This window comes from Folsomia candida, unplaced genomic scaffold (assembly GCF_002217175.1).
Source record: "Folsomia candida strain VU population unplaced genomic scaffold, ASM221717v1 Fcan01_Sc003, whole genome shotgun sequence".
Taxonomy (NCBI): Eukaryota; Metazoa; Arthropoda; class Collembola; order Entomobryomorpha; family Isotomidae; genus Folsomia; species Folsomia candida.
Window position 1 is genome coordinate 14,847,586 of NW_019091195.1, and position 26,527 is coordinate 14,874,112.

Consider the following 26,527-nt stretch of genomic DNA (forward strand, 5'->3'; position numbering starts at 1 on the left):
TGCAAGGCACCCGCTTCGAAGAGATGGGACTTCAAGTTTTACGCGAGGACCATGCTTGGTGGAGGAATTTCTACTTTTATTCGTCCCAGGGTTACTCTGACATGGGGAGAAAAAGAAGATATTCATCATGCAATCCTCGCCATTTTAAATGAACTTCCTAATCCAACCCTATACCGTATGTCGCAAATGGACCACTGGAAGGCGGATGAAAATGTAATTTTTTAAAAATGTAATATTGTGTTTGTTATTTTGCTTTCATGTAATATTTCTCTTGGATTTTCACAGTTCCAGCTATTTTGGACTACACGGCGGCAAAGGCTGGTAAAGAGTGAGATTCTTTCCATCCTAAAAGATCTTGAGGACACAATCAGAAATGGGGCATGGGCTGAGGCAGAAGAGGAGGAAGATGAGGAGATGGAGGATTAAACATTAGACGTATTTTCGTTCCCTAGTCGAGAAGAAACCGCCATTGCAATACTTATTTATACAAACTTATGAATTATCTTTGAACTGTTTTCTGCTGATGCATATAATTTATATTCTAGTTTTAGCCTTCTTTTGTAATTCCAACCATCATTTTAGTTTTATTTATGCCTTGTCACGAGAATTATTTATTTTAACTATTTAATTATTATTTAATTATTATTTAATTTTTAGCCCGAGTCAGGGCTTATGTAACCGGTGTGTCCGTCTGTCCGTCTGTCTGTCTGTCTGTCTGTCTGTCTGAGACACGATAGGGCCAAAACGGCTGAACCGATTGAGTTCAAATTTTGCACACATGTATATGAGATAAAGTTACAAGTTAAGTTCGAAGATGGGAAAAATCGGTCCAGTGGTTGACCAGTGGGGGTCATTTAGGTGGGTGGGGTATTATGCACCAAAATTTCAAAATAGTGCTAGAGAGCTAAAATTTGGCACACATGTGTCTAATGACTTATAATGAGATATTCTGAAGGGAAAATGGAAAAATTTTCCACCAGAGGGACCCTAGGGGGTCACCCATACCGATTTCTAAAAATTGTCAGAAAAAGGTGAAATTTGGTACGAAGGTGCAAGGACATATCAAAGTAAAGAATATGAGGTCAAATTGCAGAATATTTTTTCCAGGGGGTCGTTAGGGGTGACCCACACCGATTTTTTGAAAATGGTCAGAAAAAGGTGAAATTTGGTATGAAGGTGAAAGGACATATCAAAGTAAAGAATATGAGGTCAAATTGCAGAATATTTTTTCGTAAGAGACCGTACTGGGCGACCCATACCGATTTTCAGAAACTGCCTTAGAAAGCTGAAATTTAGCACAGAGATCCATAATGGCTTCTCATGAAGGAATATAACTTTACACGGGAACAAAATGCAATCAGAGGAACGGTATGGGCGACCCATACCGATTTCTAAAAGTTGATATATCTAACAGAAATTTGGTATGTAGGATGAAAATGTCTAATGGCGTGTAATGAAATATTCCGAAGTGAAAATGCAAAAATTTTCCACCAAATGGACCCTAGGATGTGACCCCGATTTTTAGAAATTGACGTAGAAAGCTGAATTTTGGCACGGACATCCCTAGTGGTTTCTGATAAAAGAACATGACGTTAAAGGTGAAGAAATGTTACCTGACAGACGGCAAGGCTGACTCATACCGAGTTCTACACCATATTGAGCTGAAATTTGGTATCGATTATGAAAATGACTCATGTATGGGAAATTTGACTTCGGATTTCAAAAATTTTATAAGAAGCGAGGCACACTGAGGGCCACTGGTCCTAGTAGTCAAGGGAAAGAAAACGTTTGGTGCCAAATACTAGAAAGTATTCTATAGATGTATTTGACCACGGCGGTGGTAATAGTTTGGTTATCGGTCAAAATATAAAAGCGGATACTGACCCTGACTCGGGCTATGTCAAGTCTGCACTGCAGGTTATTAATTAATTTTTATTAAAATTATAAATTTTATTTTTAAATATAAAATATTAAATATAAGATATAAGATATTAAAAATAAAATTTATAATTTTAATAAAAATTAATTAATAACTTGCAGTGCAGACTTGACATAGCCCGAGTCAGGGTCAGTATCCGCTTTTATATTTTGACCGATAACCAAACTATTACCACCGCCGTGGTCAAATACATCTATAGAATACTTTCTAGTATTTGGCACCAAACGTTTTCTTTCCCTTGACTACTAGGACCAGTGGCCCTCAGTGTGCCTCGCTTCTTATAAAATTTTTGAAATCCGAAGTCAAATTTCCCATACATGAGTCATTTTCATAATCGATACCAAATTTCAGCTCAATATGGTGTAGAACTCGGTATGAGTCAGCCTTGCCGTCTGTCAGGTAACATTTCTTCACCTTTAACGTCATGTTCTTTTATCAGAAACCACTAGGGATGTCCGTGCCAAAATTCAGCTTTCTACGTCAATTTCTAAAAATCGGGGTCCATTTGGTGGAAAATTTACACCAAATTTAATTTAATAAATGCATAATAAATTAATAAATAATAATGAATAATAAGAATAATGCATTTAACCGTAATTTCCGACTCTTGAAATGACATGATGACAGGGTTGGATTGCATATCTTGTGCTACTCCAACCATTATCAAGTAAATTGATACTCCGACTCCGGTCGCAAATGCTACCACCCAAAACATTCTACATGGTGAAATTAATTTCCAAATTAATTTCGCACTGAATTATAATGACATGGTCAAATCTGTAATATACAAACCTTGCGAAATACGCTTCCTGAACTTGTCCAATGTACTTTAGAGAATGGATCGTTGAATCTCGAAGATATTCCATAAAATAACTGTCCCGATCTGACTTGAGACACGTTTTGCATTCATCTTCCTCCTCCTCGTCCTCAGATGAGTACAGGAAGGGATCACTTTTAGGATACTTTTTGGGCATCTTTGCGAAATTTCGTCCTTCTCGTTACTATTGTTTATGATGACTGTATAGAAGTACTTTGAATTAATTAGTCCAACATCATTGTTGCTGAGCCCGACTCAATTTAGGAAAATATGAGGTCAGATGAGACAGTTGCAATGGCAAAGCCAGATGAGATGGGGAAATTGAGAATGTCTCAATTTAGGATTAGTGGTGAAAGTGGCAGTGGTTTAACATTCGGAAGTAAATTTGTAACGTTATAATTGTAATGAAGCTACCCAATTGAAGATTATGTAAATTATGTGCTTCCCTATATCGAAACCTGATATGGCGATGTATTTATGCCACATGATTCCACACCACATAGATTCCCAGACGGATGTGTCGTCATACAGCATATATTTTTTATTAGTATTATAAATTGTTCGTTTATTCCGTTCATCATTATTATCCTATTTCCAACCATAAAACTTGAATGTCCAAACTTTCGATTATGTTCATTCCTCTTCATGAAATGAAAAGAAATTACACGTACATATGTAATTTCGATGATAATCACCAGCTAAAATTGCTTTTCCCATTTTCCACATAATACGGGAGTGTGTCCAGCTTAGAATCCGAAGGGTTATTTGAGCTATTTCTCATTGCAGGCAGTTTTGTACTCCTCAGGACATTTCGCAGCACTCTTTCCCCATATTCTTCCACATTTGTCGGATAAGTGGTCGTGGGCTCATGTGGTGATAGCGATGATACAGGTATTTTCCCCATGAAATTAATCGCAGTAAATGCTTTACCCCATAACTGCTGAGTAGCTCTCGTGACCTTGTGCCCGATCATTTTCCCTCGACGTGTCTGACAATATAATCGAAGCGTTATAAAGTACACAATTTCTAACAGGCTTAAAACACTGAATCCAAGACACAGTCCTAAAATGCCTCCCGTGTTTGCTGTTGTAATTTGTAAATACATGAACAGTATTAAACTAACTTGTCTCATTTCATAAAGTGCACACTAAGCGCTTGCAATAACTTACAAACCAAGTCAATAAATCCGTACAGCTCTGTCCTTAGCTTCGGATATGTAGAATCCACCGAGAAATGGACGTGGAGGATGGAAACGTTCTTATGAGTCCTTTAAATTTGACACAGAATTATTTCATGAATGGAACCTCAATGTGAGGAAAAACATGCAATATCTCCATAAAAAGCCAGTTAGAATTTGCGTAACAAATTATATTTACATTTGCATAGCACTACATAAGCGATATACAGAAGTCATGTATTACATTCCTATTCAAGTGCAATCTAATTTATAGGGTGATTTTTATTCTGAACATGCATGCATACCATGACGCCTTGGTCCCGTTGGGGTGCTCCCAAAGTGGAATATCCAGTCTCAAGGGCATGTAGCTGCTGGTCATGTGGTACTCAATTTCTGTGCATGAAGGGAGACAAACCCTACAACGCTTCCTGAGCCCTTCTTTCAAGAGTGTCCCTGCAAAAACATTACAGAAATACGAAAACTGGAAATGTCGCCTCCCACCAACATCAACTCGAATAATAACTTTTTACACACTTCGAACCCCTTCCGAACAATTGAATCTGTTTGCCCCACAAATGGTTTGCTTCTCATCTCCTACATTTGGTATTTAGAAGTTTGAAACAAAATTAAAAATCTTATCAAATCAAGCTACATTACATAATATGTAAATACAAAAATACCCACGTGGCATGAAATATCGAACACATCCGCACTCTCTCATAGTCATGTTGGCAATACATTCGCTTTCACAATTCGATGTTGTATAGTAATTGTAGTATTTCAATGTGTATTCCTTTCCGAAATAACAGTTCCTTTTTTCCTGATTGATTAGGAAATGAGAGAAAAATAATTGGCATTAAATAAATCTGGAGGGACATAAACTCTTTACTTTTTCGTATGTACGAATTACCAATGCAAATCCTCTGATGTGATCTTCTGCAGCAATTATTTCTGGGCGAATTTTAATGTATGTTTCCGAGTTTGGCTTTACTGCAATTCCTTTATCTGCGACTCGTGGAAAGTCTAATGGGATATGAGCCACTGCCTATAAGTATGTACATATTAAATATAAATGTAGATGTGCAAAAAACCCAGAATTTGTAAATATTCAAAATCATTAAAATCAAAGTGTACCATAAATCCGGCAGAATCAGTGTTGGTACAAAAGTAGGATTCTAAATCTGGATCTAGTAGAATTGAAAGACCAGTAGTTTTTCCAGCACGATTTTGTCTATAAGGAAATTTTGGTGGTATTTGTGATTCGCTTGCTAAATTAAAAGTGCTCTCATGATCAAATCCATCATCTTTCAATATTAAATTATCAGTGTCTAGATTTAACGATTCCCATTCCTTAACTTTGAATTCTTGATCTCTGGAGTCATTTCTATAAAATTGTAAAAGTAAGAATATGACCACCTTAACAAAGTGAGACAACTCTCTTTGAATTACTTTCACCAACCTCAATTTTAGCAGGAGGGATTGAGGAATCATGTTAAAGACGCAACATTCAGCCAGTTAGGATCAAATGTGGGATAATTTCGAGAAATAAATACATAAATACATACATGGAGTTATCCATGCTGAAAAGCAGGGATTTATTGTGTACCCTACTTTTCAGTATGATGTCCCTTCTTCCGTACGTATTTATCCATGCATTTATCCATGTAGGTATTTCAGCATTATCCCAGATTTTCCTGACCAACAATATCCGAAATCCGTCTCAACTTCATCAAACAATTCGCTGCAATTGTAGACTTCGTCGTGCCACATGCATAACAAAATCATGGCACTACATTTTTGGGCAACCTGTTTATGACAATTAAATATTATTGTAATTCTAACGTCTCAAAGATTGTATTGATTGGTATTTTGGTATTATGTTTAGTTACACTTACATCCTGCAGTAAATCCGTAATTTTCCTTCCAGCAGCACTCGAATTATTGGTGGTTTGATTTTTTCCAAAATCCAGAAGTGGTTCTCTAATTTCACTCTTAATTGATCCGTATTCTAGGGAAAAATTGAAAGTTTCCGAGAAAGTAGTTGACGTTTGGCAGATATGGTCCAGCAAGTAGAGGTCTTGACTTGCCTCCTGGTTCGTGGGATCAAGTTGCACTCGCCTACAAAGGAACATCAGGAACATGCATGTAAATAGGACTATGACATGTCAGTGTAAACCTTATGAAATGTTTTATGAGAAAAGTCTTACTCGACAAATGCATCTGCTTTGGACTTAATGACATTATTGGTATTGCAAACTGTCACGGCTGGAAATGGAATCAAGTCAATTGCTAATTCCGTCGGCTGAAAAACAGTTATGACCGGAGTTTTTTGGTACTTTCCCCAAATTTGGGTAATAAAGAGGATTGAAACGGCCACTCCGACCGTGAATGATATGATCCAAAAAATCCTGCGACCAAACTATATCATTGAAACCGGACCAAGCAAGTGCATCTACACGTATGTCTACAATACAGTAAAAGATAATAAGTACCTTTCAACAACGTGACGTTTAGGCTGTCCAATGAATCGGAGACCATGAAGACTGCTTTCCATGCAAAATTCAGCAGGCAAATACCGTTTTCCAGTTGGCTCATCGCCCCAACATCCTTCCATGTTCATTACTGCTTCAGATGAGGGGGCCAGGTGAGAGTCGTTTGTTAATTGTTGCATTGATTTTGTGGGGTTGGTGAATACGTTAGATCGGTTATCAATAATCATTTCTGCGCCTGGTAGTCGCACCGATTTGTAAACTGTTGACTAGTCCCTGCTCTGGAGCTGAGTTTACTAATCCTAAGTAGCCATGAACAATAATAACAACGCAATAATCTAGAAGACAAGTTAAGTAAATAACATGCCAAAGTCCCGAGTCTTACAGCTACTAGACCATCTCTAATTCCATTTGCAAGTAATTGGTGCAAACACAAGAGCGTTGAGCACGACACGGCTCCAATGTTAAAGTGATACAATATATTGCAAAAAGTAGTCATTGATTTACGGATAGAAATTGAGACATGCGATCACTGGAATTTATACGACTTGAATATACGATATGGTGCCGGTGCATGAAAAAAAGTATTTTATTTTAGATGAATTACACCCTCACGTGAGTCTATACTAATGGGATTCAGTCAAGGGCATAGTAAGTGACCAACGACAACATGCAATAATACAGATGCTTATTTGTATAGCGTTCAAATAGGATTTCAAACTTTATTGAATGAAACGTACAAATAACATCAAATTAAGCTTGGAGTACACAAACTCCACCGACTTCCTTGATCTTTTCTTCGGCTTTTCTGGAGAAAAACTTGGCTTTAACAATTACGGGTTGTCTGGGGAGGACTCCTTTACCCAAAACCTTGTAGAACCCCTGTAGCAAAGATATTCAAAAGAAACGTTAAACAGCGAACTCAATGATTTTTGTCCAGTCAAAAACTATTTGCTTACAGCTCGGACGCAGTCGATAACTGGGGCCTTTCCGTCAGGGTGGCCTTTATATTGAAGTCTTGTCTGTTCACTGACCAAACTCCAAAGGTTGTCAAGGTTCAAAGTAGGGCAGAACTTCTTGATGGGTCTGGCGTGATAGTTCCTCATTCCCAACTATAAAAGCAAACGTAAAAAGAAGTTAAAACACGAAATCAGCAAAATTCTGTAGCTCCTCTTCCGATTTCAAAACACTTCTACTTGACAATTCAGTGTTAAATAAATGAATTATAATTTGTAAGTTGCAAGTATGGAAGAAATTAGTAGACTAAGCTTCATTTTGTTACCTTTCCAAAATAACCAGGGTGGTACTTATCAAAGTTGATTCTGTGGTGGTGCTGTCCTCCGGCGTTACCTCGACCACCGGGATGCTTCCTATGCTTTCCTGAATAAAACACATCAATCTTTATCATGTACATCAAATAGCTGGGTCAGAAAAGTCAAACTTACCAATACGTCCATGACCATGGGAAACGTGTCCCCTCAACTTTCTAGTCTTCTTCTTGTTGGTACTCTACAAAATGGAAGTTGAACCCCTCATTAGCACAACGATAACATTTACACCAACAAATTAAATCTTACCATTTTAATTTATGAAATTATGAGCAGAAGGCGATTGACTACTCGGCAAGGGAAGGAAACTAATGGAGAGTGAGCACACCGCACGGCAGCTTTATTAAACGATCCCGGCCACAAAAGCCAGACCCAATCACCACCATTCGGGGCATTGCGCGATTAACGGTGGATCGTATATGATTCGCAAGGATAAATCATAGAACCTAAATATTATGATAAATATGGTTGGATAAGTCTTTGTTATAATAAAGGACAGGAATAAAAGAAGCATGGGCACAAGAATTTTAAGTAGGAGTAAGTATTTCAAGCATTTTTCAATATCATTGATGATGAATTGATGTCGCTTTGGACGTTCTCATGCATGAGAAATTTGAGATATAGTCGGATAACATGACGCCTCAAAATGTGCATTTGTTGATATATTACAATTCTGTTAAATGAAACGGTGTGTTATGTGAAGAGGAAGCGAAGGTCTAAATACATAATTACTTTTCAGGTTTGGCAATATATGGGTATTCAATAATTTGCGGTTTTTCAAGAACCGACACCTTCATCCGCTTATTGACCACAATCAAAGGAGGGATGTGTCCAATAAATTAGTACGAGGAAAATTTCAAAAGAATTGTGCATATAATATCTCTTGCTAGTGTGCCATTAAAATTATGTATAAGAAAATTACTGTAGGGGTTCAATTTTTTGTCTGACATTGTCAAAAATGTGTCCTTAATTTGTGTCCTGCAATAAAATGTACTCTTTTAGTTGTATTATATTTTTGTCTGTGTATATTTCCTTTCTCGGGTTGTTGCATATTGTTGAAGGACAACGTGGTCTGAATGATAATGACTATTCCAACTCTCAATACGGTTCATTATTTCCATACGTAGACCCTGACGGCGTTTCAGGTACTAATTATACTATGGGAAACTCCATGTAATGTAATAATGAAATCTAATACATTTATTCTCATTACTTTCAGCGGAGGACATTATTTTGCATGCAAAACAAGATCGATACACGGACCCTAATGACCAATCTCGAAGTTCCCATCAAACTCGGGACAGTTCTTATCAATCTTATCAACAGGGCCGAAGGGGTTCAAAGCAAAGGCCGGTTACTCTGCAACAGTCGCCTCATCGTCCCCTCTTTCCTCAGTGGTCAGGGCCGAAACCATCTCATTTGCAAAATTCACAAAATGGTCCAGTCACTTTTCCGGAATCACCTCCTTTAGGAGAAAGCTTTAAAGCTGACGCTGAGCCACTAGTGGTCTCAAAACCATCTCCTCATCAATGGATTTTCGGACGGAATAAGGAGGACAAACTTAATTTAATTTCATGGCTCATCGATGGTTGCTACTTTTACACCAAGAAGGATGAAGTTCAACAGTTTTTACCTACGTCAACTTATGAGAAATGCAAACATGCAGATAATCCTACAGAAAATCCAGATAATGAAAGTCATCCGCCAGAATTTCAGACTTACGACGGATTTTTTAATAACCCTTTCAAAGTAGACTTGGGAGCAGTGGGCAAGTGATGAAAATATCTCAACTGCATTTACAGATAGATATTGAGTGATTATCATCGTGCTGTTATTATTGCTATACCAGATACACCTCTCCTCCGAAGGGTCCCCCCAGTTTACAAGGACGGTACTTATGAACCTGTTGAGGGGGAAAGAATAAACCCCTTCAAGGCAAGTAAACTGATGGAAAGAAAACCAGGCTGCACGCAGCATGACCCATTAAGTTCGAGTGGTCCAGAGGGTTGCGGATCAAAGACTGGCAAAACTGCTTTTCTCGTCTATTTTGGGCAACAAGTTGTGGAAGAACTTTTAGATGCTCAGCGACCAGGTTGTCCACCTGAATACTTTAATGTACCAATTCCACCAGATCACGAATTTTCTTCTGAAAAGAATGAAAGTGGAAAGTCTGAAATGCCGTTCCTAAGATCCAGATGGAGTCAAAATTCTGGACACTCACCAGGCAATCCGAGGCAACAGGTACGGTTTTACAAAAGACTTCGATCCGGAATATGTATTAAAATTGTAAATACTTATTTCATGCTTGAAAATTTGGTATTGGTCATATCATCCTCAGCTGAATGAAATTACGCCCTGGATTGATGGTGGTCTCATTTACGGGACGGCAAAGGGATGGGCAGGTAAGTGATTCGAACGGTCAATTTTATTTATTAATTTTATGTTTTCCTAATTGGTGTGTCTTCTCTTCATTACAACCCATGAAAAAGATGTGTTGAGGACGAATCCGGATGGGACTTTGGTACCTCATGGACTTTTGGCTTCCGTCGACAACAAAGGCTACTTCCCAGCGATAAATAAGTTAAGGTTACCATTAGCAAATCCACCACCCCCTGCGCACCACAGTGTCTGGACTAAGCAGCATGAAACTGCAAATGTCAACAGGTTTTTCGGTGAGATTATTATGCATGCATAAATTTTTGGTTGAGGTTGCTTTATTATGTTCACCCTTTCGTATAAATATAGTGCTTGGGAATCCACGTGGAAATGAAAATGCTTTCCTATTATCTTTTGGGGTGGTCTTATTCAGATGGCACAACTTGATTGCCACCTATTTGCATGATAGTCGGCCAAAATGGAGTGGTGAACGAATTTTTCAGGTTAAAACGAACACTGTTATTAGTTGTTGGATTTACTTGTGAATTAATAATTTATGCTGATGAGATCATGTTATTCTTTCAACTATAGGAAGCCAGAAAATGGGTGATAGGAACTTATCAAAACATTGTAGTAAGTTATTTTCCGAACATTACTTCATTTGAGTAAGAATTATTCGATTCAACAACGAAATCCACCACTAATTTTAAAATTTTGAGTTAAGTATTTTAAGATGTTAATATAGTCGGCGTGTGATAGTAACAGCAAGTTTTTTGGGGGCAATTACCCTGGGGGGCATTATGGACTTACAACATGGTATACATAGGGAAATTTATTTCTCTGGAAAGGGTGGATGGAATTTCAAAATATTTTTTTTGTTGTAATCCTTACCCAAATACCTCCACCCCTTTGTGGTGTTTTTCCAAAATTTCACGTTTGAACTTCGGAGCAAAATTCCTAATATTGAAATAAAAAATGTGCAAAATATCGAAATTAATAATAACTTTAGAAAATTTGCCACGAAGTTCAAACGCAAAATTCCGGGAAAACACCAAAAAGGGGTGGAGGTATTTAGGTAAGGATTACAACAAAAAAAAATATTTTGAAATTCCATCCACCCGTTCCAGAGAAATAAATTTCCCTATATACACCATGTTATAAGTCCATAACGCCCCCCAGGGTAATTGCCCCCAAAAAACTTGCTGTGACTATCACACATCGACTATAGTAACATCCTAAAATACTTAACTCCAAAATTTAAAACTAGTGGTGGGTTTCATTGTTGAATCGAATAATTTTTACTCATTTATTTACTATACCGGAACAGATAAAACCGTTCAAAAGTGAAAAAAGAATTACACACTATAGATTGACATTTAGTGTATGATACATGTGTAAGAAATTAAATCCTTTCACTTTGTGTTAAAATAGATGTATGACTGGATTCCCGAGTGGCTCGGAGACTCGTTGGGCGAGTACGAAAAATATGACCCCAGTATTGACCCTCAAATCGAGCAATTTTTCCAAACTGCGGCCATGCGGTTTGGTCACACATTGGTCACACCTGGAGGATACATACGAGACTACGCTTGTGCCCAGTGCAAACTTGTGGCCTTTGCAGGTTTGGGAGGTCACAAAGGAATGCACACTGCACAAGAAACGAGTCGAAATTCAGCTGCGAGCTATGGTGCTGTCCGAACATGTAACATATTTTGGCGACCTCAGGTAGAAAACATGCGGTGGTTTAGTCATATGGCTCCGAAATATTTCTAATCCTACGTGCGTTGGGCGTAGGAACCACTTCTAATGAAGTACGAAGATCATCCTTGTGTTGGGGAAAGCGATCGTGATTTTGCCGACATTGACAGAATGCTAATGGTAGAGAATCTTTATCAATACACGGATTATTCATACGTACATGCACGTTAACTAATTAATTGGTATATGGCAGGGTCTAGCTTCGCACAAATCAGAACGGGAGGATAACATGATTGTTGAGGATTTGAGAGGCCGAGTATTTGGACCATTAGAATTTTCTAGAAGGTATAAAATCAAAATATATCAGCATATAAAATTAGAAAAATTGCAATATTGTTTTAAGTATAACTCGATATTATTTACGATCTACTCTTTCGATATGCATAACCAATTCATAATTCATTAATAATTCTCATTCTTCCATTGCTTCCAAAAAAACATTTCTCATTGCACCACTTCGTGTGAGAAAATAGCCATTTGGTAGTGTTAAAATTCAATTCCATACATGTGCATGTCTTCTGAATTTAATTGAAGAGATTTAATGGCCGTCAACATTCAAAGAGGAAGAGACCACGGGACTCCGGACTACAATACTGCACGAGAAGCCTTCGGGTTGAATAGAATTACATCAGTTGACGAGTTTTTCAAAGAAACGAAATCTGCAACTCCGCGTGAAATTGTTGAAGAACTTGAGCGAATTCACAGAAAAAGTCACAACAGTTCGACAAAATTTTTATGGGATAATATCGACGTGTGGACAGGTGGGATTTTGGAAACGACCTACAGGCCTGGGCGTCTTTTTAGGTGAAAAACGACACACACAGCATTATGTAAATAATACGCAGGTAGCATGCAATTCGTAAAACTCTACTAAAATAGAGCTATCATCAAGGATCAATTTGCAAGAATCAGAAATGCTGATCGATTTTGGTTTGAGAATAAAAATTGGAAGAAGGAGTGAGTCTAAATGTTATCAATAAGTGAATATTGTACATATTGTGACCATTTATTGTGACTTCTCAGACGGTTCACGGCCACACAAATAGATAGGATAAAAACACTAAAAGTTTTTGACATTATTGTGTCAGTAACAAAAATGCTTCCCGAGGATATCCAAGCAAATCCTTTCCGCGTGCCAACGGAGGGTAAGCATATAAGAATTTTAAAAATAATTTGTACTTCAAGTTCATGTCTTATCTTGCAACGAAATAATTTTGCAGTGTTCAAGCAACAATCACCGCAATGCTTCAGTGCTCAAAATAGCAGTTGGGAAACTGGAAGATGTTACACATTTGACAACGAAACAGAATTACCGACCAGTCTTCAACCCAATACTTGCTACCATTTTCCTCAGGTTTAGAACAAAGAAATCTAACTATTAAAGAGTAAGATTAATGCGGCAGGTTAACAGGTTATGCTTTTATTCTCAATATTTTAGCTAGACTCAAGCCTTGTCCCTGTCGAACAATGTACTGGACTTTCATCGTATGATTATTTCGATGGCAGTGAGATTTCGTTTATAACGACTTTCACAGTAATTGGAATAATTATTCTGGGTAAATTACTCGGTCTATTAGTTAATTGATCCGCAACCGATCTAACGTTATATTTTGCGTAGTTATTGCTTCATTGGTGCCCGTGTTTGCTTCATTTCGACAAAAGGAGAAGGACGCAGCTATGAGACGAAAAACTAAATTGAAATCATTTATCTCGGAATCTGGTTCATATGACTCACCAATCTCAGGTCAGTCAGTCATCAGTTATGTATCAATTGCTTGGACTGTTTATTTTAAGGTCATAAACTTAGTTAGGATTATAAAAATATTTTCAGCTCGAGAATATCTTGGGTCGAAAGAGGGTTCTCGGGCTGTCGTGTTAATTTTTACGCCAAACAAAGTGCTTGAAGTACGATCTCATAAGGACGAACTGCTCCGAAGCGTTGACTTTTCCAGAGCGGATGAACTTGACGTTATTTTAGTCAACGATGGGAAGCACGTTGTCATAAAAAATCCTAAAGAATATGATTGTAAGTGTGTCCTTTATTAAAGTTTTGTAAATTTATATTAAAGACAAGTGTTACATGGGAGGAGCTCCAGCAAAATGGGGAGTCTGACAGGGCGGACAATGTATAATTAGTGCCATATAGTTAATTATGTTCTTTTCATCATTATCAGGTGTCTTCTCATTTGAAGGGAAAATACTCCGAACCTCATTTGTCACTCAATTGAAGAAACTATTTCAAGAAGGAAGCACCAAAATAAATGAGAACACTGGAAGTCTTCATCAATCTTTGGCTTCCGCTTTAACCAAGGATAAGCGACTAAGGAAGCTGGACAAATTTTTCAAGTTGGTGTTCGCCCAAGCCTTTTCTATAGATCAACCCAAAGGAGAAGCCGAACTTGTGGACCCTAAGCTCATCAGGGAAGTTATTCGAACAGAACTGACCAAAGCTGAATTTGCAAATGCATTGGGAATGGAATCAGGTTCTCAATTTGTGGAGAAAGTAATTTTGTTTGCATATTTTAAACTGGATTTCTCAACATGAAGACAACATGATATATAACTCGTGCATTTGTAATTTGCTCGTCTTAGATGTTTGGATTAATTGATCGAGATGGAAATGGTTACATTAGCTTCAAGGAGTTTCTAGAGATGCTTGTGACCTTTGCTAAAGGGACGGCAGACGGTTCGACTAATTACACTTTGGATTGCTAAATATGTGTGTATGTACTTAACTAAGCAGACATTACTTAACATTCACTTACAGAAAAGTCTCGACTTATGTTCGAAATGTATGACATCAATCGAAGTGGCACCTTATCTCCCGATGAATTCAAGGGTATGATAAGGTCCATGGTTGAAGCAGCCAATGCGGATGTGGATGAGGAAGAGTTGGAGAAAATGACCAAACTGATGCTGAAAGGACTCGGTCGTGATGTAAACATGCAGATAAAATATATTCACTTCTTAAAATTAGTACTCACAAAACCTGTACAATCTTATTTGTAGTCTGAAATATCACTTCATACTTTTCAACGACTAATGTCCCAATACCAAGATACACTGGGTTACGCACAATTAAATTTTTCTGGAGTTAATGTACCCGAGTCGCAACCGATGGCTAAATCAGGAAGAAAAAGCTTCAATGATAAAGCTCGAGCTACCATTTTGAGCATATACGGAATGTACGTGGGGTTGGAAATTATTTTACTGGGCGACATCTTCACTTTATGTCTGTAATATTTAATTCAATTTAATTTCGTTAAAATAGGGATTCTATTATGGAGGAAGGGATTAAAGGGATTGACCAAGTGCCAAAGGAAATTGAAAGGACGAGTGTGACTATTACACCGGGAGAAGCCGCCCAAGGTCCATTATCTCGATGGATTGAGCTATACCGATTGCAAATTTTCTGGGGAATTATGTATACACTAATTTTCATTGTCATTTTTGTGGAGAGAGCTTATGGTATATGCAGATATTATATTTACCTAATTTACAGTCAGTCAAGATTTGAGTGCTGGGATTAATTATGATTCTTATGTATTGCATATTCCGACCGATAATCAGTTTACTCAGTGGAAAAAGAACACGGGGGTCTCCGAAGGATTGCAGGTTATGGCGTGACCGTGACCAGAGGAGCCGCGTCCGCAATTATGTTTACTTTTGCATCGCTTTTGCTCACAATGTGTCGCAACATAATTACCAGACTCCGAGAAACATTCCTTCACCGTTTCATCCCCTTTGACAGTTTCATCGGCCTGCACAAGTTCATTGCAATCCTTGGGCTCGGATCCTGCCTTATTCACATTGTTGGGCATGCCATCAATTTTTATCATATTTCCACCCAAACGGCTTCCGATCTAAGTTGTCTCTTTCGCGACTATCACAGACCGTAAATTTAAATAATCAGCTAACTTGCCAATTTGTATAGTTTGCCTAAAATTGTTTATAAGTATTGTCTGTTCAGGACTCACATTCTACCGAAATTTCATTACTGGGCCTTCCAAACAGTCACGGGCTTGTCAGGAATTGCATTGGTGATCCTTGGAGCCTTGATTTACTCATTTGCGACCAATTATGCGAGAGCATTCGCTTTTCGAATGTTTTGGATCACCCACAACAGTTACCCACTGTATTATTTCATAGCTCTTATTATGTATAGGAGATTTTATTCTCGTCAGTCAAAATTGTAAAAATCATCATTTGTTTGCAGATTTTACATCTTAATGTTAATCCATGGAAGTGGGCGTTTGGTTCAGGAGCCGCTATTTTTCAACTTTTTATGTGGACCCTTGATAATTTTTGTGCTGGATAAATTAATCTCTGCGGGAAGAAAGCAAGTGGAAATACCAGTTTTACGAGCAGAAATCCTCCCCTCTAGTATGCAACCAACTCTTCCATAATTTTTAGCACTCTTCAACAATTGTTTAGCAGGATAATACTGTTTCAGACGTGACCAAGTTGGAGTTTGCGAAACCTGCTGGGTTTGAGTACAAGTAGGTTTAACGTTTAGAGCAATAATACGGACGGAACATGTAAACAGGGGAGATACGTATAATGTGGTTTATTATAGGTCAGGTCAGTGGGTGAGGATCGCCACGGCCGCACTCAGCGCACGAGAGTTCCACCCATTCACCTTGTCCTCCGCCCCACATGAGCCACACCTGTCTTGCCACATCAGAGCCGTTGGTCCATTTACGGCCAACATTAGACAAATTTATGAGCGGTATGAAATTAAATGTCTAAATCAAAATTAGCAAAACCTAAAGTTACATAAATACGCCATGCACATCATTTGTGTTAAGAAGTACAGGATTTAAATGTGGGCATGTATGTATATGCACTATGTAGCTCCCTACCGAAATTATTCTTGGATGGGCCCTACGGGGAAGGTCATCAGGATTGGTGGCGTTATGACGTATCTATTCTCGTTGGGGGAGGAATTGGTGTAACTCCATTTGCGTCAATTCTTAAAGGTACGGAACAGAATAATTTTTTGACATATAAACGGATTGCATACTCTGGCTGACTTGGGATTTCTCTGCAGATGTGGCTTACAGTTCAAATCCAAGAAATTGCAAGAAAATATATTTCCTATGGGTAACTCGTACCCAAAAGCAATTTGAGTGGTTGGTGGACATTATTCGGTAATTAATTAATTAAGCAATAATTCTGGTCCGAATAGCATCAGTATGACCAATGACATTTAACAGAGAGGTGGAAGCAAACAAGTTGATCTCGGTTCACTTGTTCATTACGCAGATTTACAACAAATTTGATTTGAGAACTGTTCTCCTGGTACACGACATTATCTTAATAGCAGGTGGCATGGATTTTTAAATGAGGAATTTTTAAAAATTTACTTGCAGTATGTATTTGAAAGACACTTTCAACGAATTAACAATCGTTCTCTTTTCACTGGTTTGAAATCTACAACTCATTTTGGAAGGCCTAATTTCGTCCAATTTTTTAAGACTTTGAGGTCCATCCATCCTAATGTAAGTATATAAGACTTACGTAAGGATACCACTGGTATCATACCAGACTTATACAGGTAGTGAAATTAATATCGTAATGCATTAACAACCTGCCATTTGTTATCAGGTATCAAAATTTGGAGTTTTTAGCTGTGGACCATTTCCTCTCACAAAAACTGTTGACGAGGCTTGTGAAGAAGTGAGTAGTTTAACTGATGGAGCTGAATCTATATTTCAGCACCATTTTGAAAATTTTTAATTGTTATAAAATTCTGCATTCTGAATATATTCTCAAAATTCATATCATGTGTGTTTGTTAATTTTTTCCTCAGAAATAAATTTAGATTTATTAATCCACTATATATTTAATTGCATTGTACTACGTAGCTAATGTGGCAATGGAACACATAACATGGACTTTAGAGTCGTCTTGACTTTGCATCCATTTTCTGTAATTTGCGGAGTGCCTCAAGGTTCATGGGGAGTCTGTAAATGGCTAAAAGATCGGCGTACGTGAGTTTTGTGCTGCTGCCTTGTGATTTAATATCGTTGTTCGACCACCCATTTTCTGGGAATATGATTCCTTTGCTGGACGCGTGGTAGGGCGGTCCGTGAACTCCACTCAACGAGGGCAGGTTTCTTTTCGGCACTTGCTTCTGAAACCGACCCCAAGAACCTCCCGTTGATTCATAATGCGGCTTCGGAGTTTCGTAGTCTTTTCCTGAAATAATGTTCAAAAAAAATCTTTAAGATTGTACAAAACGAGTGAAGAAGAATTACTTAGCCGACTTGTGCTATGCAATCATATATAACTTTGCATATGTACCGATCGCTATTTCAACTGCTTTCTGTTTAATCCTCCAGATCTTTTTCTTGGCAGACCAGATACCACTCTTGACTTTCTTGATCTTATTCCAAATAATTCCTCGTTTCTACAAAATTAAATGCATACTTGATTCTTTCATAATTACTAACTTAACTGATCTTATCATAATTACCATGCGATGGGGAAAATTATTAAAGTCTGACACATCATTAATTTTCATAAGCTCTGCAATTGGTTCTAGGTGAGTCAATGGGATAGAATCCGAATTCTTAACCAGAAACGTACTCTTATTTTAATTACTGATAGTCAAAATATTTATATAATAAGTTAGCATTTAAATTTGCTTACCATTTCCTTCGGACTTTTAGTTCTTACATTTGTCTGATGAAAATTTTTATTTTTCTGAGAAACTGTTACTTTGGTACAAAACGAGAGCAACACCAAACTAGTTAGTAACATTATCACGTTCATGATTATTTCTCTGCTCGTGATGATAGTAAATACAAATAATAATTGTGGAAACAACGCTTAAAGTGCATTTGACAAATTATCGCCACGAACTAAAAGTTCCCACGAAGGATTTAATGATATAGGTAACCGCACGGGAAGTATTAATAAGGAAGAAACTGTATTATCGCATGCAAAGCAGCATGATACACTTGTTGCATAATTGATTAGTATATGTACTCAAGTACAACAAAATTACTTGAATCTTGAATGAAATGCGTATTATAATTTCTAATTGCTTAATTGAGTGGTCAAGTGAAAATGAATAAATTAAAATATGTGAGATTCGGCAGTATTAGAACGAGTACTATTTATTTAAGAATCGTTCTTTGACACTACATCACCGAAATGTTAGTGATAAACCATTTCTAATTTACGTCAGTAATGTGAACCTGTGATAAACCAGTCTTTGTCTATCGTAATATGTGATAATTACATGTGTCATACTAATGTGCTCTATTCTCACATTGCAAACAATGTGAATTACACGGTGAAACTCGAAAATGTGTATGTGCATACATAATAGTTCTTTGTTCTCGTATTTACTTATCGTTATGCGATACTCAAATCTGACACGATCCTAGAAGATTAGAAAAACTACAGAAACGGAAATGCACTTCGGAAGCGTTTGGCTTAACTTCCTTTTCCTGAGAATCTATTTTTTCCAAGTTATTGAATCATGCAATTATAAATGAGCGTACAATCTTGATACATTGTTAACACTTTATTTACTTTATGCACAAACACAAAACATAATACAATAATAGGACTTATTTCAAAATACAGAATATACTGACCCAAACAAAACGAGGTACAAGAAAACAATAATTAAAATGTGACAAAACAACTTGAATTACACCTGAGTCCGTGTTAAAGTGGGTGCATGCGTGGCAATTCCAACCCCGACCAACTTATCCATCATCGTCTTTAGGATTATGTTGCGGAAATACGATGGATTCAGTTTTTCAGGATGATTTAGCATATCCATTGGGACCAGATTGTTCTCCACGATCACGTTTTCAGATTGTATGGGTGGTGGTGCCTACGATAGAATAAAATTAGTATTATGCACACTAGTAAATATTAATATATTAAATTATAAATAAATTACCGTAATCATGAGTAATTCTGGAGAAGAAATGGCGGTTGGTGGAGGAGAAACCGAGTGTTCCATACCCATGCTGACCTGGTCTATTGGCAGAAACTCGATTTGACCTCTGTTGAAGTCATTGTCAATACTTGGCTCTTGGTCTGTCGAAGCGTCATTTTTGGACAAATGTACAATTATTTTTGCCCTTGGTTTTCTCGTCCTGAACTGAGTTCTGCTTCCATCAATTTTACTCCTCTTGGACTGGTAGCGAGTTGCATTGTTCCTAATCGGAGCTTGAGAAGAAAATCGCCGACGCCCTTTGACCTTCCTTCGACTCTTCATCCCCCTTTTTCCCATTGACGCCACGAGTGGTGGAAAAGACGTCCCTGCTTCTCCGGTCGTCCCGTTGTTCAAGAAGGCGATGAGGGAAGAAGGTTCCGTAGTCGTGAATGAGAGGGGAGCCTCTGAGTCTGGGTGGAAGCTGGATTCTGACGCGTCTGGGAATTGCTTTGTTTGTGGGACGGATATTTGATTGAGAAACGGGTTCGGAGTGAATTTGAGACTGTGAGATCCAATCCATGGTTGTTCAGGTTGTTGTTGAATCTCGTGGGGTTGTTCTTCGTAATGCAGAGTGTACTAAATGACACAACATAAAATAAATCATTGTAGGTTTTTAATTTCCTATTTTGTCAATTCCTCCATTATAATATTTACCCCACGCTGGTTCGCATCGGAAATATGGGCTGCAAAAGCTACAACAAGCAATCCAGTAAGCACTTTGAAATGTTTGAAAAAAATATTAAACAGGCGAAAATGTGACGCCGCAGCTGATTTTTTATAAATTTGACACATTTCGACAATGCAATTCTTGAAATCTAAAAAAGTTGTTGACAGGACCCCTTTGAGTTGTAAACTGACTGAAGGAGTACAATGTAAAATAAAAATAAACTATTCTCATGTACGTTATGTAGTGTATGATTTAAGTATACAGCTTCTTATCTTTTCGTAATAAACGCGTTTTTCACTTTTAGCGACAGAAAAGGAAGTGAGTTATGGCGTTAAGAATACTTATTATTAGGTTTAAATGATTGTGACTCGCTGTAAGCAATTGTGCTGTGATTCACTTTTTCTTGTATACATCGCGTGACATGTGAGGTTGATGTCAGTTGTGCTTTTGTTCAGTTTTGAATCAGTGCTTGCTATGTTTGGTTTTCTGACTGGTTGTGTTTTTTAAATAACCAAACTGAACAGTTACATATATCGGTATGTACAGCGCAAAAGTCGATGATCAAAATACTTACCACAAACATGGTGTTGCAATATAAGCTGAGATAATATAGCGGAACAAATGTGGATATTATTATATACATCAGTAAAATTATGACAAACTAGAATTATTTAATGTGTAACACAAATTTGCAGCTTTGTGCAGATTTGCTTGGGTACATACTCGTAGGTACATACAAATGTGCATAAATTCATAGAAATGGATATTTTCTTGAAATCATCATTTAATCATAATTCGAAATGCATGGACAAGGTCGACCACAAGCTCCCATTTTAATCATCGTAATAACTGTGCAGGGGGCTTGAAATTGTTACACTGACTGCATTGCAAACACCAAGGGCTTTCGTAAATATTATTTTTTTTAATATAAATTTTTGGTACAATCAAAGATGTAATTTAGACGTTAGAGAGGATTTAAAACCAATGTACATTTATGCGTGTGCAAGGTTGGATGTATTGATTGATTAATTGATTACGATATTCTTCACCCGATCCCCACTGGTTCCCTGTTGACGGGTTGTGCCCATCTCAGGAAGGGGTACATAAACCCTGCAACCTGACTAGAGCGAAAACTGTATAAATGTTACATAACATTAACAAATAAATTTTTATTTCCATTATAACTTTTCAAAGTTTCATTACTTTCATTTGATGAAACTTGCAATAATTACACAAAATAACGGTATCATATGTTTATCATACTTACTAGTACGTAGTAAGTTACTACCCCCAAATGCAAAAGTTACCTCCTCAGTAGTATTGATGCCAAAGAATGATACGGAGAGAAATACCAAACATGCATCAGAATGTACTTTATATGTATTTATGATAGTTTTCATATAAAAACTGGATGGATACGAAGAAATATTTATTTACTCTCCGTTGACGAAACTATTTTCACGTTTGTACTTACAACAAAAATAAATAACAAATGCAATTACTTTACATGTAATTTTCTCATACACAATTTTCAGGATGCATACACAAAGGCTAGAGTTCTGATTATTATGGCCGCCATCCACGCGCTCCTCCAGGCTTCTGCTGCTGATTGTTCCAGTTTTGAGCAGGGGCCTGTGCGTGGGGGTTGGCTGACTGATGGTTCTGATTCTGATTTGCAGTATTCCAATTATTGTTCTGATTCTGCTGACCATTTTGATTCCAAGCGTTTTGAGGATTGTGTCCATGTTGAGAAGCTGACGTATTCCAAGAATTCTGCGCAGGTCTGTTTCCCTGATTCCAAGTATTTTGACCATTTTGATTTTGATTATTCCCATTCTGCCAATTGTTATTTTGCTGGCCTCCCCAAGCATTTTGATTATTTTGGCCATTATTCTGATTCTGATTGTTATTGTTCCAACCATAATGATGTTGGCCTTGTTGTCCATAAAGGCCACCTTGTTGGGGATTATTGTTGTTATTGAAATAATACTGGTTTTGGCGATTTTGTTGCTGCTGCCCCCCGTACTGGTTCCAGGGGTTTTTATTCCACGAGTTTTGTCCTCCTCCCCCTGTTCCTCCTCCTCCCTGCCACCATGAATTGATTTGTTGATTGTTCCATTGTCCACCCCCGTTCGCGTTTCCATTCCAAGCCGCGTTGCCACCACCCCATTGTCCGCCACTCGACCCACCACCCCATTGTCCCCCACTTGACCCACCACCCCATTGTCCCCCATTGTTCCCACCTCCTGAAGAACCAGACCAGCCCCCACCAAAGCCACCAGAATTACTGCCACCCCATCTGTTTCCTCCACCTCCTCCACCACCGCCAGAAATTTTCAGCAATTGTGCCAACTTGGCCCAAGCCTCGTCCTCGTCGTCGTCATCACGCCCCCGATTCCCTTGGTTATTTCTGTTTCCACCCTCTCCACCTGATGATGAGGACCAGCCCGAATCATTCCCGTTGTCATCATCACGCCATTTTCCGGCACCATTGTTGTTTCCGCCCCTCGTCGAACCTCTGTTCCCACGCCCACTGCTTCCCCCACCTTTTCCGTCGCCAGAGGACCAACCGCCTTTATTGTTGTCATTGTCATCGCCACCTCCGGAAGACCAACCCCCGCCAGATGCAGGACTCTGTTGCCAGCCTTTGTGCCTCATTTGCCCCCCTTTGTTCTTAAGTATTTTTGCAGTTCCTGTTACATTGAAATACAAAATCAGTCACATGGTCAACATTTCAGCCAGAGAATCAGATTTCAAAGCAAGAAACGTGTCCGTAAAATAAATATTGCAGGAATGTCGTCAAGAATCAAACTTCCAAGAGTCCAGCATAATGCAAATATAATCATAACGTGTCAAAAATTTTCGTCAACAAGTCAACAGAGATAAATAAATAATGGAACGGAAAGTCTGAACACTTACTCTTGGTAGCGGAACATTTTATAAATTTCTATTTTGAACACTTACAGAACGATTCATGTTTCGACTTTGAGTTTTTTATACTCAAATATTTGTCCTTGTGTTTGTTACCCTGTTGTAATAGTGATAATGTAAGTACAGTCAGTCTGAGGATCATGTTGGTTGAATTGTCGTTGCCGTTGGGTAAGGTAAAGTTGTACTGCTATATGATGCTGCTGTTCGTCTCGTCACATGGCGTTGGCAATCCCATTAATAAAACAAGTTAAACCTGAGGTAATGGCCGTAACGAACTGCCCAAAGCCTTCAATTTTATTCGCAATCTTCTTGGCCGTCCCCCGCTTAACTCCCTTCACTGTATTCTTAATCCCTGTAATCGTGCTCGTAATTGTGTTCAACTTCCCAGAAATGATATCAGCGAAAGTCTCCCCGAAGCCCTAAATTTAAAAAAATGAGGGACCTTTGCAAACGCTGGGCTAAAGTTTTATCTGAAAATATGGAACAAAGCTGCAAGTGCGACTCACGGGTCCATCGTCGCTTCCCCACCCGTCGCCATCTCCGCCGCCGCCACTCCTCCTCTTGTCACCCGGAAGTTGGTTGGAATCACGGACAGCTGCATAACCCTTAAAGTTCATTCCGAAGGTGGGTGTCGTCGTTGGGCCGTAAGTATCCTTCCGTTTTATCCCACTTGGATTATGGGGATCCGGCCTCACAGCGATGAACTTTGGACTAGGATGCACTATTGCTGCATTGTAGCGTTGATAAGTGTTCGGTGAGTATCCTCCATAATGAGACCAGCCACGCAAAACTGAATTCCCAGAATTCTGAAACTAATTAAAAATATTTTGGAAATTGGATTCACAATTGACAAAGGAATGCTATTTTCATAATTAATCCATACCGTGTCTCTTTTGGATATGTGTGGAGAAGATGTGCACACTCTGGTCCAGATCATGAACACAAGTAGTGTTTGTAGGTGAAAGTTTAAGTAGAGTGACTTCATTGCAAATGTATATTTAAAATTCCTAAGAATTAAGACGCTTGTTCCAAAGAGAATGCACAATTCGTGTGATATTTCCAATGTATACAACTTGATATAGGAACGTGGTACACTTAAAAATAAATCGTTGATCACGATTTCTTAAAGTTCAAGTAAGTCCGATTAATTAAACTGTTAACCGAAAACTATTAAATTTTAATGCACGTCCTTTCAGCGATCTCTTCGTTTACTATTCCTAACTAAGACTCCTTGACAAGACGGAACACTGCGCTTATTAAAACTGTAAGAGATGTCGAAATTCATGTTATCAATGGTTCAGATACTTTATCGAAAGGACAAGATCAACGAGACAACTGACCGCGCCTGCTGTGATACGTTCAACGCTCAATTTGTTTCTGGTATAGTTTTGCGATTTGAATCAAAGTTTCGTTTGCGTATTTTTTTAAGAAAATGAGAGTGCAAAGTAAATATAGTTATCTCGCAATTAATCGGGGACACGGTGCGGTAAGAACGTCTTCAAACAATGCAATTATTTGCAATCGAGAGCAAAAGTGAAGCTAAGTTTGTCTGTATGCAGACAAGATTTTGTCGAGTTGGAGAACAATGGAATTTTGCGAAATGTACGAGGATGAATACTTTGATGACACAAAAAAATAACCATAAGCCGACACTTTATGATTCCAACTTACCCTCCACAATAAATTATTCATATCCTGTACCGGTTTTCTAAGCCATTTAATACTTCATAATTGCTAATCGCTAGAAAGGTTAAAATGGATCGTATAGTAAGTCTGTTATAAAGTGGCGACAATTAAGCCAACATTGACAATTTACAAGTGTGAGAAAATCAAACAACTTGCTAACAAAAACTGAACGAGTAAGTGTGATTATTATGATGCGAGTATGTGAATAGTGGATCGGAGGTAAGATAAGCTGACGTGAAGACTTCCGTACCATTGTATTTTACGGTCTTGGCTGAAACCGTCCATCTGTAACAAACAACTGCAATTGGTTCTGTTGAACATGACACATGATAAAACGTATTATAAATTCATTCAAGATTGTATCAAGAGGGATTATTGCTCATATTTGTATATTCGCATATGGACGATTCTATTGTGGTCTTTAGTCTACTTTCGGATATCTCGACTCCCACGATTTCACTATCGAAATAATAAACGGGAAATTAAACCAGTTATTCTGCTTAACATTTTCTATAAATGTGTCAGTAGACAGATTCACTGGGCGATACACATACATATTTGTTCACTGATGAAGTGATGACTGTAAATAAAACCTGTAACAAAGGCAGGAACATTTTTATTCTGTTTCTGATATTGTATGCACTTACAGATTGAAACTCGCCAAATTCACACATTGGCCTAACATCAATTATTAAGGTTCTCGGATTGCATTACATTTCTTAAATGTAGTCTCTCCTTTGAGTCAAGTATACAGAATGATTTATGCTAATTATTATTTCGAAAAATCATTTGAAACATTTTAGATTTGGGAGTGTTATTGTCGATGAAGTACATATGTACATAGATAGATGATTCATTTACTGGGGAAAAAGAAGTGAAAACTTAACAGTAAATTATTTTTGAAATATATCTCTTTATGAAAAACTCTGTATGTCAGCGTGTTTAGGAATTTATAATAATTTCGTTAACCAACCCTGTAGGTCACACCGTCGAGAGGGGTAGGTGGTCACCATACATTTTGCACTAATTAATTGCTCAAGACAGTTGACCCAAGGTACATTTTAAGAAAAGCAACTGCCTTGTTTGTGACTTGTGTGGTCAAAAGTCAAAACTGAATTTTAATTTTCGCCAGATATGATTACATAAAATTGATATGATTACGGATTTCATAAAACGACAAGATTTTTATCTTTTAGCGACCCACGGGCCGGAGTCTTTTGAATTTCCTCGTATGATTTTTATTCGGATTAACTAGAACATAAGAAAATAACAACGGAAATCATATACGACATTAAATAACTTCAAAAATTTGTGTGGCGATATATGTACCATGTCGGAAATATTAAGCTTGTTATTAACATATTTAGCCTTGCTTATGATTATTATACTTGGGCTG

At 37.9% G+C, this 26,527-nt stretch overlaps 7 protein-coding genes across 7 annotated transcripts; 1 reads left to right on the forward strand and 6 right to left on the reverse strand.

The window, feature by feature from the left end:
• Positions 1–3,298: 3,298 nt before the first annotated feature.
• LOC110847046 (pickpocket protein 28-like) lies at positions 3,299–5,504 on the reverse strand. Its single transcript, XM_035849819.1, has 8 exons — positions 5,393–5,504; positions 5,068–5,317; positions 4,844–4,978; positions 4,618–4,753; positions 4,468–4,527; positions 4,239–4,386; positions 3,926–4,023; positions 3,299–3,839 (listed from the first exon to the last, which is right to left on the reverse strand). Exons 1-8 carry the CDS (start codon positions 5,422–5,424, stop codon positions 3,448–3,450), a joined length of 1,251 nt encoding a protein of 416 aa, XP_035705712.1. The 5' UTR covers positions 5,425–5,504; the 3' UTR covers positions 3,299–3,447.
• Positions 5,505–5,563: 59 nt separating this feature from the next.
• Positions 5,564–6,904, reverse strand: LOC118434970 (pickpocket protein 28-like). Its single transcript, XM_035849817.1, has 4 exons — positions 6,426–6,904; positions 6,141–6,341; positions 5,829–6,051; positions 5,564–5,739 (listed from the first exon to the last, which is right to left on the reverse strand). Exons 1-4 carry the CDS (start codon positions 6,650–6,652, stop codon positions 5,590–5,592), a joined length of 801 nt encoding a protein of 266 aa, XP_035705710.1. The 5' UTR covers positions 6,653–6,904; the 3' UTR covers positions 5,564–5,589.
• Positions 6,905–7,119: 215 nt separating this feature from the next.
• On the reverse strand, positions 7,120–8,139 carry LOC110846310 (60S ribosomal protein L27a). The gene is made up of 5 exons (XM_022093011.2): positions 8,000–8,139; positions 7,868–7,931; positions 7,705–7,802; positions 7,382–7,534; positions 7,120–7,304 (listed from the first exon to the last, which is right to left on the reverse strand). The coding sequence occupies exons 1-5, from the start codon at positions 8,000–8,002 to the stop codon at positions 7,176–7,178; spliced, it is 447 nt and encodes a 148-aa protein (XP_021948703.1). The 5' UTR covers positions 8,003–8,139; the 3' UTR covers positions 7,120–7,175.
• Positions 8,140–8,208: 69 nt separating this feature from the next.
• Positions 8,209–17,665, forward strand: LOC110847047 (dual oxidase 2). The gene is made up of 33 exons (XM_035849816.1): positions 8,209–8,287; positions 8,490–8,895; positions 8,970–9,518; positions 9,600–9,991; positions 10,089–10,152; positions 10,240–10,422; positions 10,496–10,629; positions 10,718–10,759; positions 11,558–11,851; positions 11,921–12,004; positions 12,078–12,169; positions 12,419–12,688; positions 12,764–12,841; positions 12,908–13,029; positions 13,105–13,238; positions 13,323–13,440; positions 13,503–13,628; positions 13,716–13,910; positions 14,059–14,387; positions 14,477–14,570; positions 14,652–14,821; positions 14,894–15,069; positions 15,156–15,352; positions 15,455–15,779; positions 15,855–16,019; positions 16,101–16,267; positions 16,338–16,383; positions 16,461–16,613; positions 16,739–16,863; positions 16,935–17,034; positions 17,101–17,185; positions 17,257–17,385; positions 17,492–17,665. The coding sequence occupies exons 2-33, from the start codon at positions 8,739–8,741 to the stop codon at positions 17,621–17,623; spliced, it is 5,427 nt and encodes a 1,808-aa protein (XP_035705709.1). The 5' UTR covers positions 8,209–8,287; positions 8,490–8,738; the 3' UTR covers positions 17,624–17,665.
• A 7-nt stretch (positions 17,666–17,672) lies between these two features.
• Positions 17,673–18,945, reverse strand: LOC110847287. Its single transcript, XM_022094208.2, has 4 exons — positions 18,539–18,945; positions 18,363–18,458; positions 18,191–18,296; positions 17,673–18,085 (listed from the first exon to the last, which is right to left on the reverse strand). The coding sequence occupies exons 1-4, from the start codon at positions 18,659–18,661 to the stop codon at positions 17,784–17,786; spliced, it is 627 nt and encodes a 208-aa protein (XP_021949900.1). The 5' UTR covers positions 18,662–18,945; the 3' UTR covers positions 17,673–17,783.
• A 457-nt stretch (positions 18,946–19,402) lies between these two features.
• On the reverse strand, positions 19,403–21,051 carry LOC110847457. Its single transcript, XM_022094403.2, has 3 exons — positions 20,502–21,051; positions 19,809–20,423; positions 19,403–19,739 (listed from the first exon to the last, which is right to left on the reverse strand). Exons 1-3 carry the CDS (start codon positions 20,637–20,639, stop codon positions 19,551–19,553), a joined length of 942 nt encoding a protein of 313 aa, XP_021950095.1. The 5' UTR covers positions 20,640–21,051; the 3' UTR covers positions 19,403–19,550.
• An 870-nt stretch (positions 21,052–21,921) lies between these two features.
• On the reverse strand, positions 21,922–24,937 carry LOC110847048 (bifunctional endo-1,4-beta-xylanase XylA). The gene is made up of 4 exons (XM_022093893.2): positions 24,329–24,937; positions 23,952–24,257; positions 23,699–23,864; positions 21,922–23,207 (listed from the first exon to the last, which is right to left on the reverse strand). The coding sequence occupies exons 1-4, from the start codon at positions 24,428–24,430 to the stop codon at positions 22,081–22,083; spliced, it is 1,701 nt and encodes a 566-aa protein (XP_021949585.1). The 5' UTR covers positions 24,431–24,937; the 3' UTR covers positions 21,922–22,080.
• Positions 24,938–26,527: the final 1,590 nt, after the last annotated feature.

Excerpts from the sequence above, each read along its gene's own strand:
- LOC110847046 (XM_035849819.1), bottom strand. The coding sequence starts at position 5,424 with ATGATTCCTCAATCCCTCCTGCTAAAATTGAG. Across the intron at positions 4,979-5,067 it reads CTGATTCTGCCGGATTTATG|GCAGTGGCTCATATCCCATT; the intron begins GTACACTTTGAT and ends ACATACTTATAG. Across the intron at positions 3,840-3,925 it reads CGGATTTATTGACTTGGTTT|CAAACACGGGAGGCATTTTA; the intron begins GTAAGTTATTGC and ends AAATTACAACAG.
- LOC110846310 (XM_022093011.2), bottom strand. Across the intron at positions 7,803-7,867 it reads CCATGGTCATGGACGTATTG|GAAAGCATAGGAAGCATCCC; the intron begins GTAAGTTTGACT and ends TGTTTTATTCAG. Across the intron at positions 7,535-7,704 it reads ACCCTGGTTATTTTGGAAAG|TTGGGAATGAGGAACTATCA; the intron begins GTAACAAAATGA and ends TTGCTTTTATAG.
- LOC110847287 (XM_022094208.2), bottom strand. The coding sequence starts at position 18,661 with ATGAACGTGATAATGTTACTAACTAGTTTGGTGTTGCTCTCGTTTTGT. Across the intron at positions 18,459-18,538 it reads CTAAAAGTCCGAAGGAAATG|AATTCGGATTCTATCCCATT; the intron begins GTAAGCAAATTT and ends TTTCTGGTTAAG. Across the intron at positions 18,086-18,190 it reads AGCAGTTGAAATAGCGATCG|GAAAAGACTACGAAACTCCG; the intron begins GTACATATGCAA and ends ACATTATTTCAG.
- LOC110847047 (XM_035849816.1), top strand. The coding sequence starts at position 8,739 with ATGTACTCTTTTAGTTGTATTATATTTTTGTCTGTGTATATTTCCTTT. Across the intron at positions 10,423-10,495 it reads AAATGTCAACAGGTTTTTCG|TGCTTGGGAATCCACGTGGA; the intron begins GTGAGATTATTA and ends GTATAAATATAG. Across the intron at positions 13,629-13,715 it reads ATATGACTCACCAATCTCAG|CTCGAGAATATCTTGGGTCG; the intron begins GTCAGTCAGTCA and ends AAATATTTTCAG.
- LOC110847048 (XM_022093893.2), bottom strand. The coding sequence starts at position 24,430 with ATGAAGTCACTCTACTTAAACTTTCACCTACAAACACTACTTGTGTTC. Across the intron at positions 24,258-24,328 it reads ACATATCCAAAAGAGACACG|TTTCAGAATTCTGGGAATTC; the intron begins GTATGGATTAAT and ends ATTTTTAATTAG. Across the intron at positions 23,865-23,951 it reads GGGGAAGCGACGATGGACCC|GGCTTCGGGGAGACTTTCGC; the intron begins GTGAGTCGCACT and ends TTTTAAATTTAG.
- LOC118434970 (XM_035849817.1), bottom strand. The coding sequence starts at position 6,652 with ATGATTATTGATAACCGATCTAACGTATTCACCAACCCCACAAAATCA. Across the intron at positions 6,052-6,140 it reads AAAGCAGATGCATTTGTCGA|GCGAGTGCAACTTGATCCCA; the intron begins GTAAGACTTTTC and ends GTTCCTTTGTAG. Across the intron at positions 5,740-5,828 it reads TTACGGATTTACTGCAGGAT|GTTGCCCAAAAATGTAGTGC; the intron begins GTAAGTGTAACT and ends TGTCATAAACAG.
- LOC110847457 (XM_022094403.2), bottom strand. The coding sequence starts at position 20,639 with ATGTGTCAAATTTATAAAAAATCAGCTGCGGCGTCACATTTTCGCCTG. Across the intron at positions 20,424-20,501 it reads CCGATGCGAACCAGCGTGGG|TACACTCTGCATTACGAAGA; the intron begins GTAAATATTATA and ends TGTGTCATTTAG. Across the intron at positions 19,740-19,808 it reads CAGAATTACTCATGATTACG|GCACCACCACCCATACAATC; the intron begins GTAATTTATTTA and ends ATTCTATCGTAG.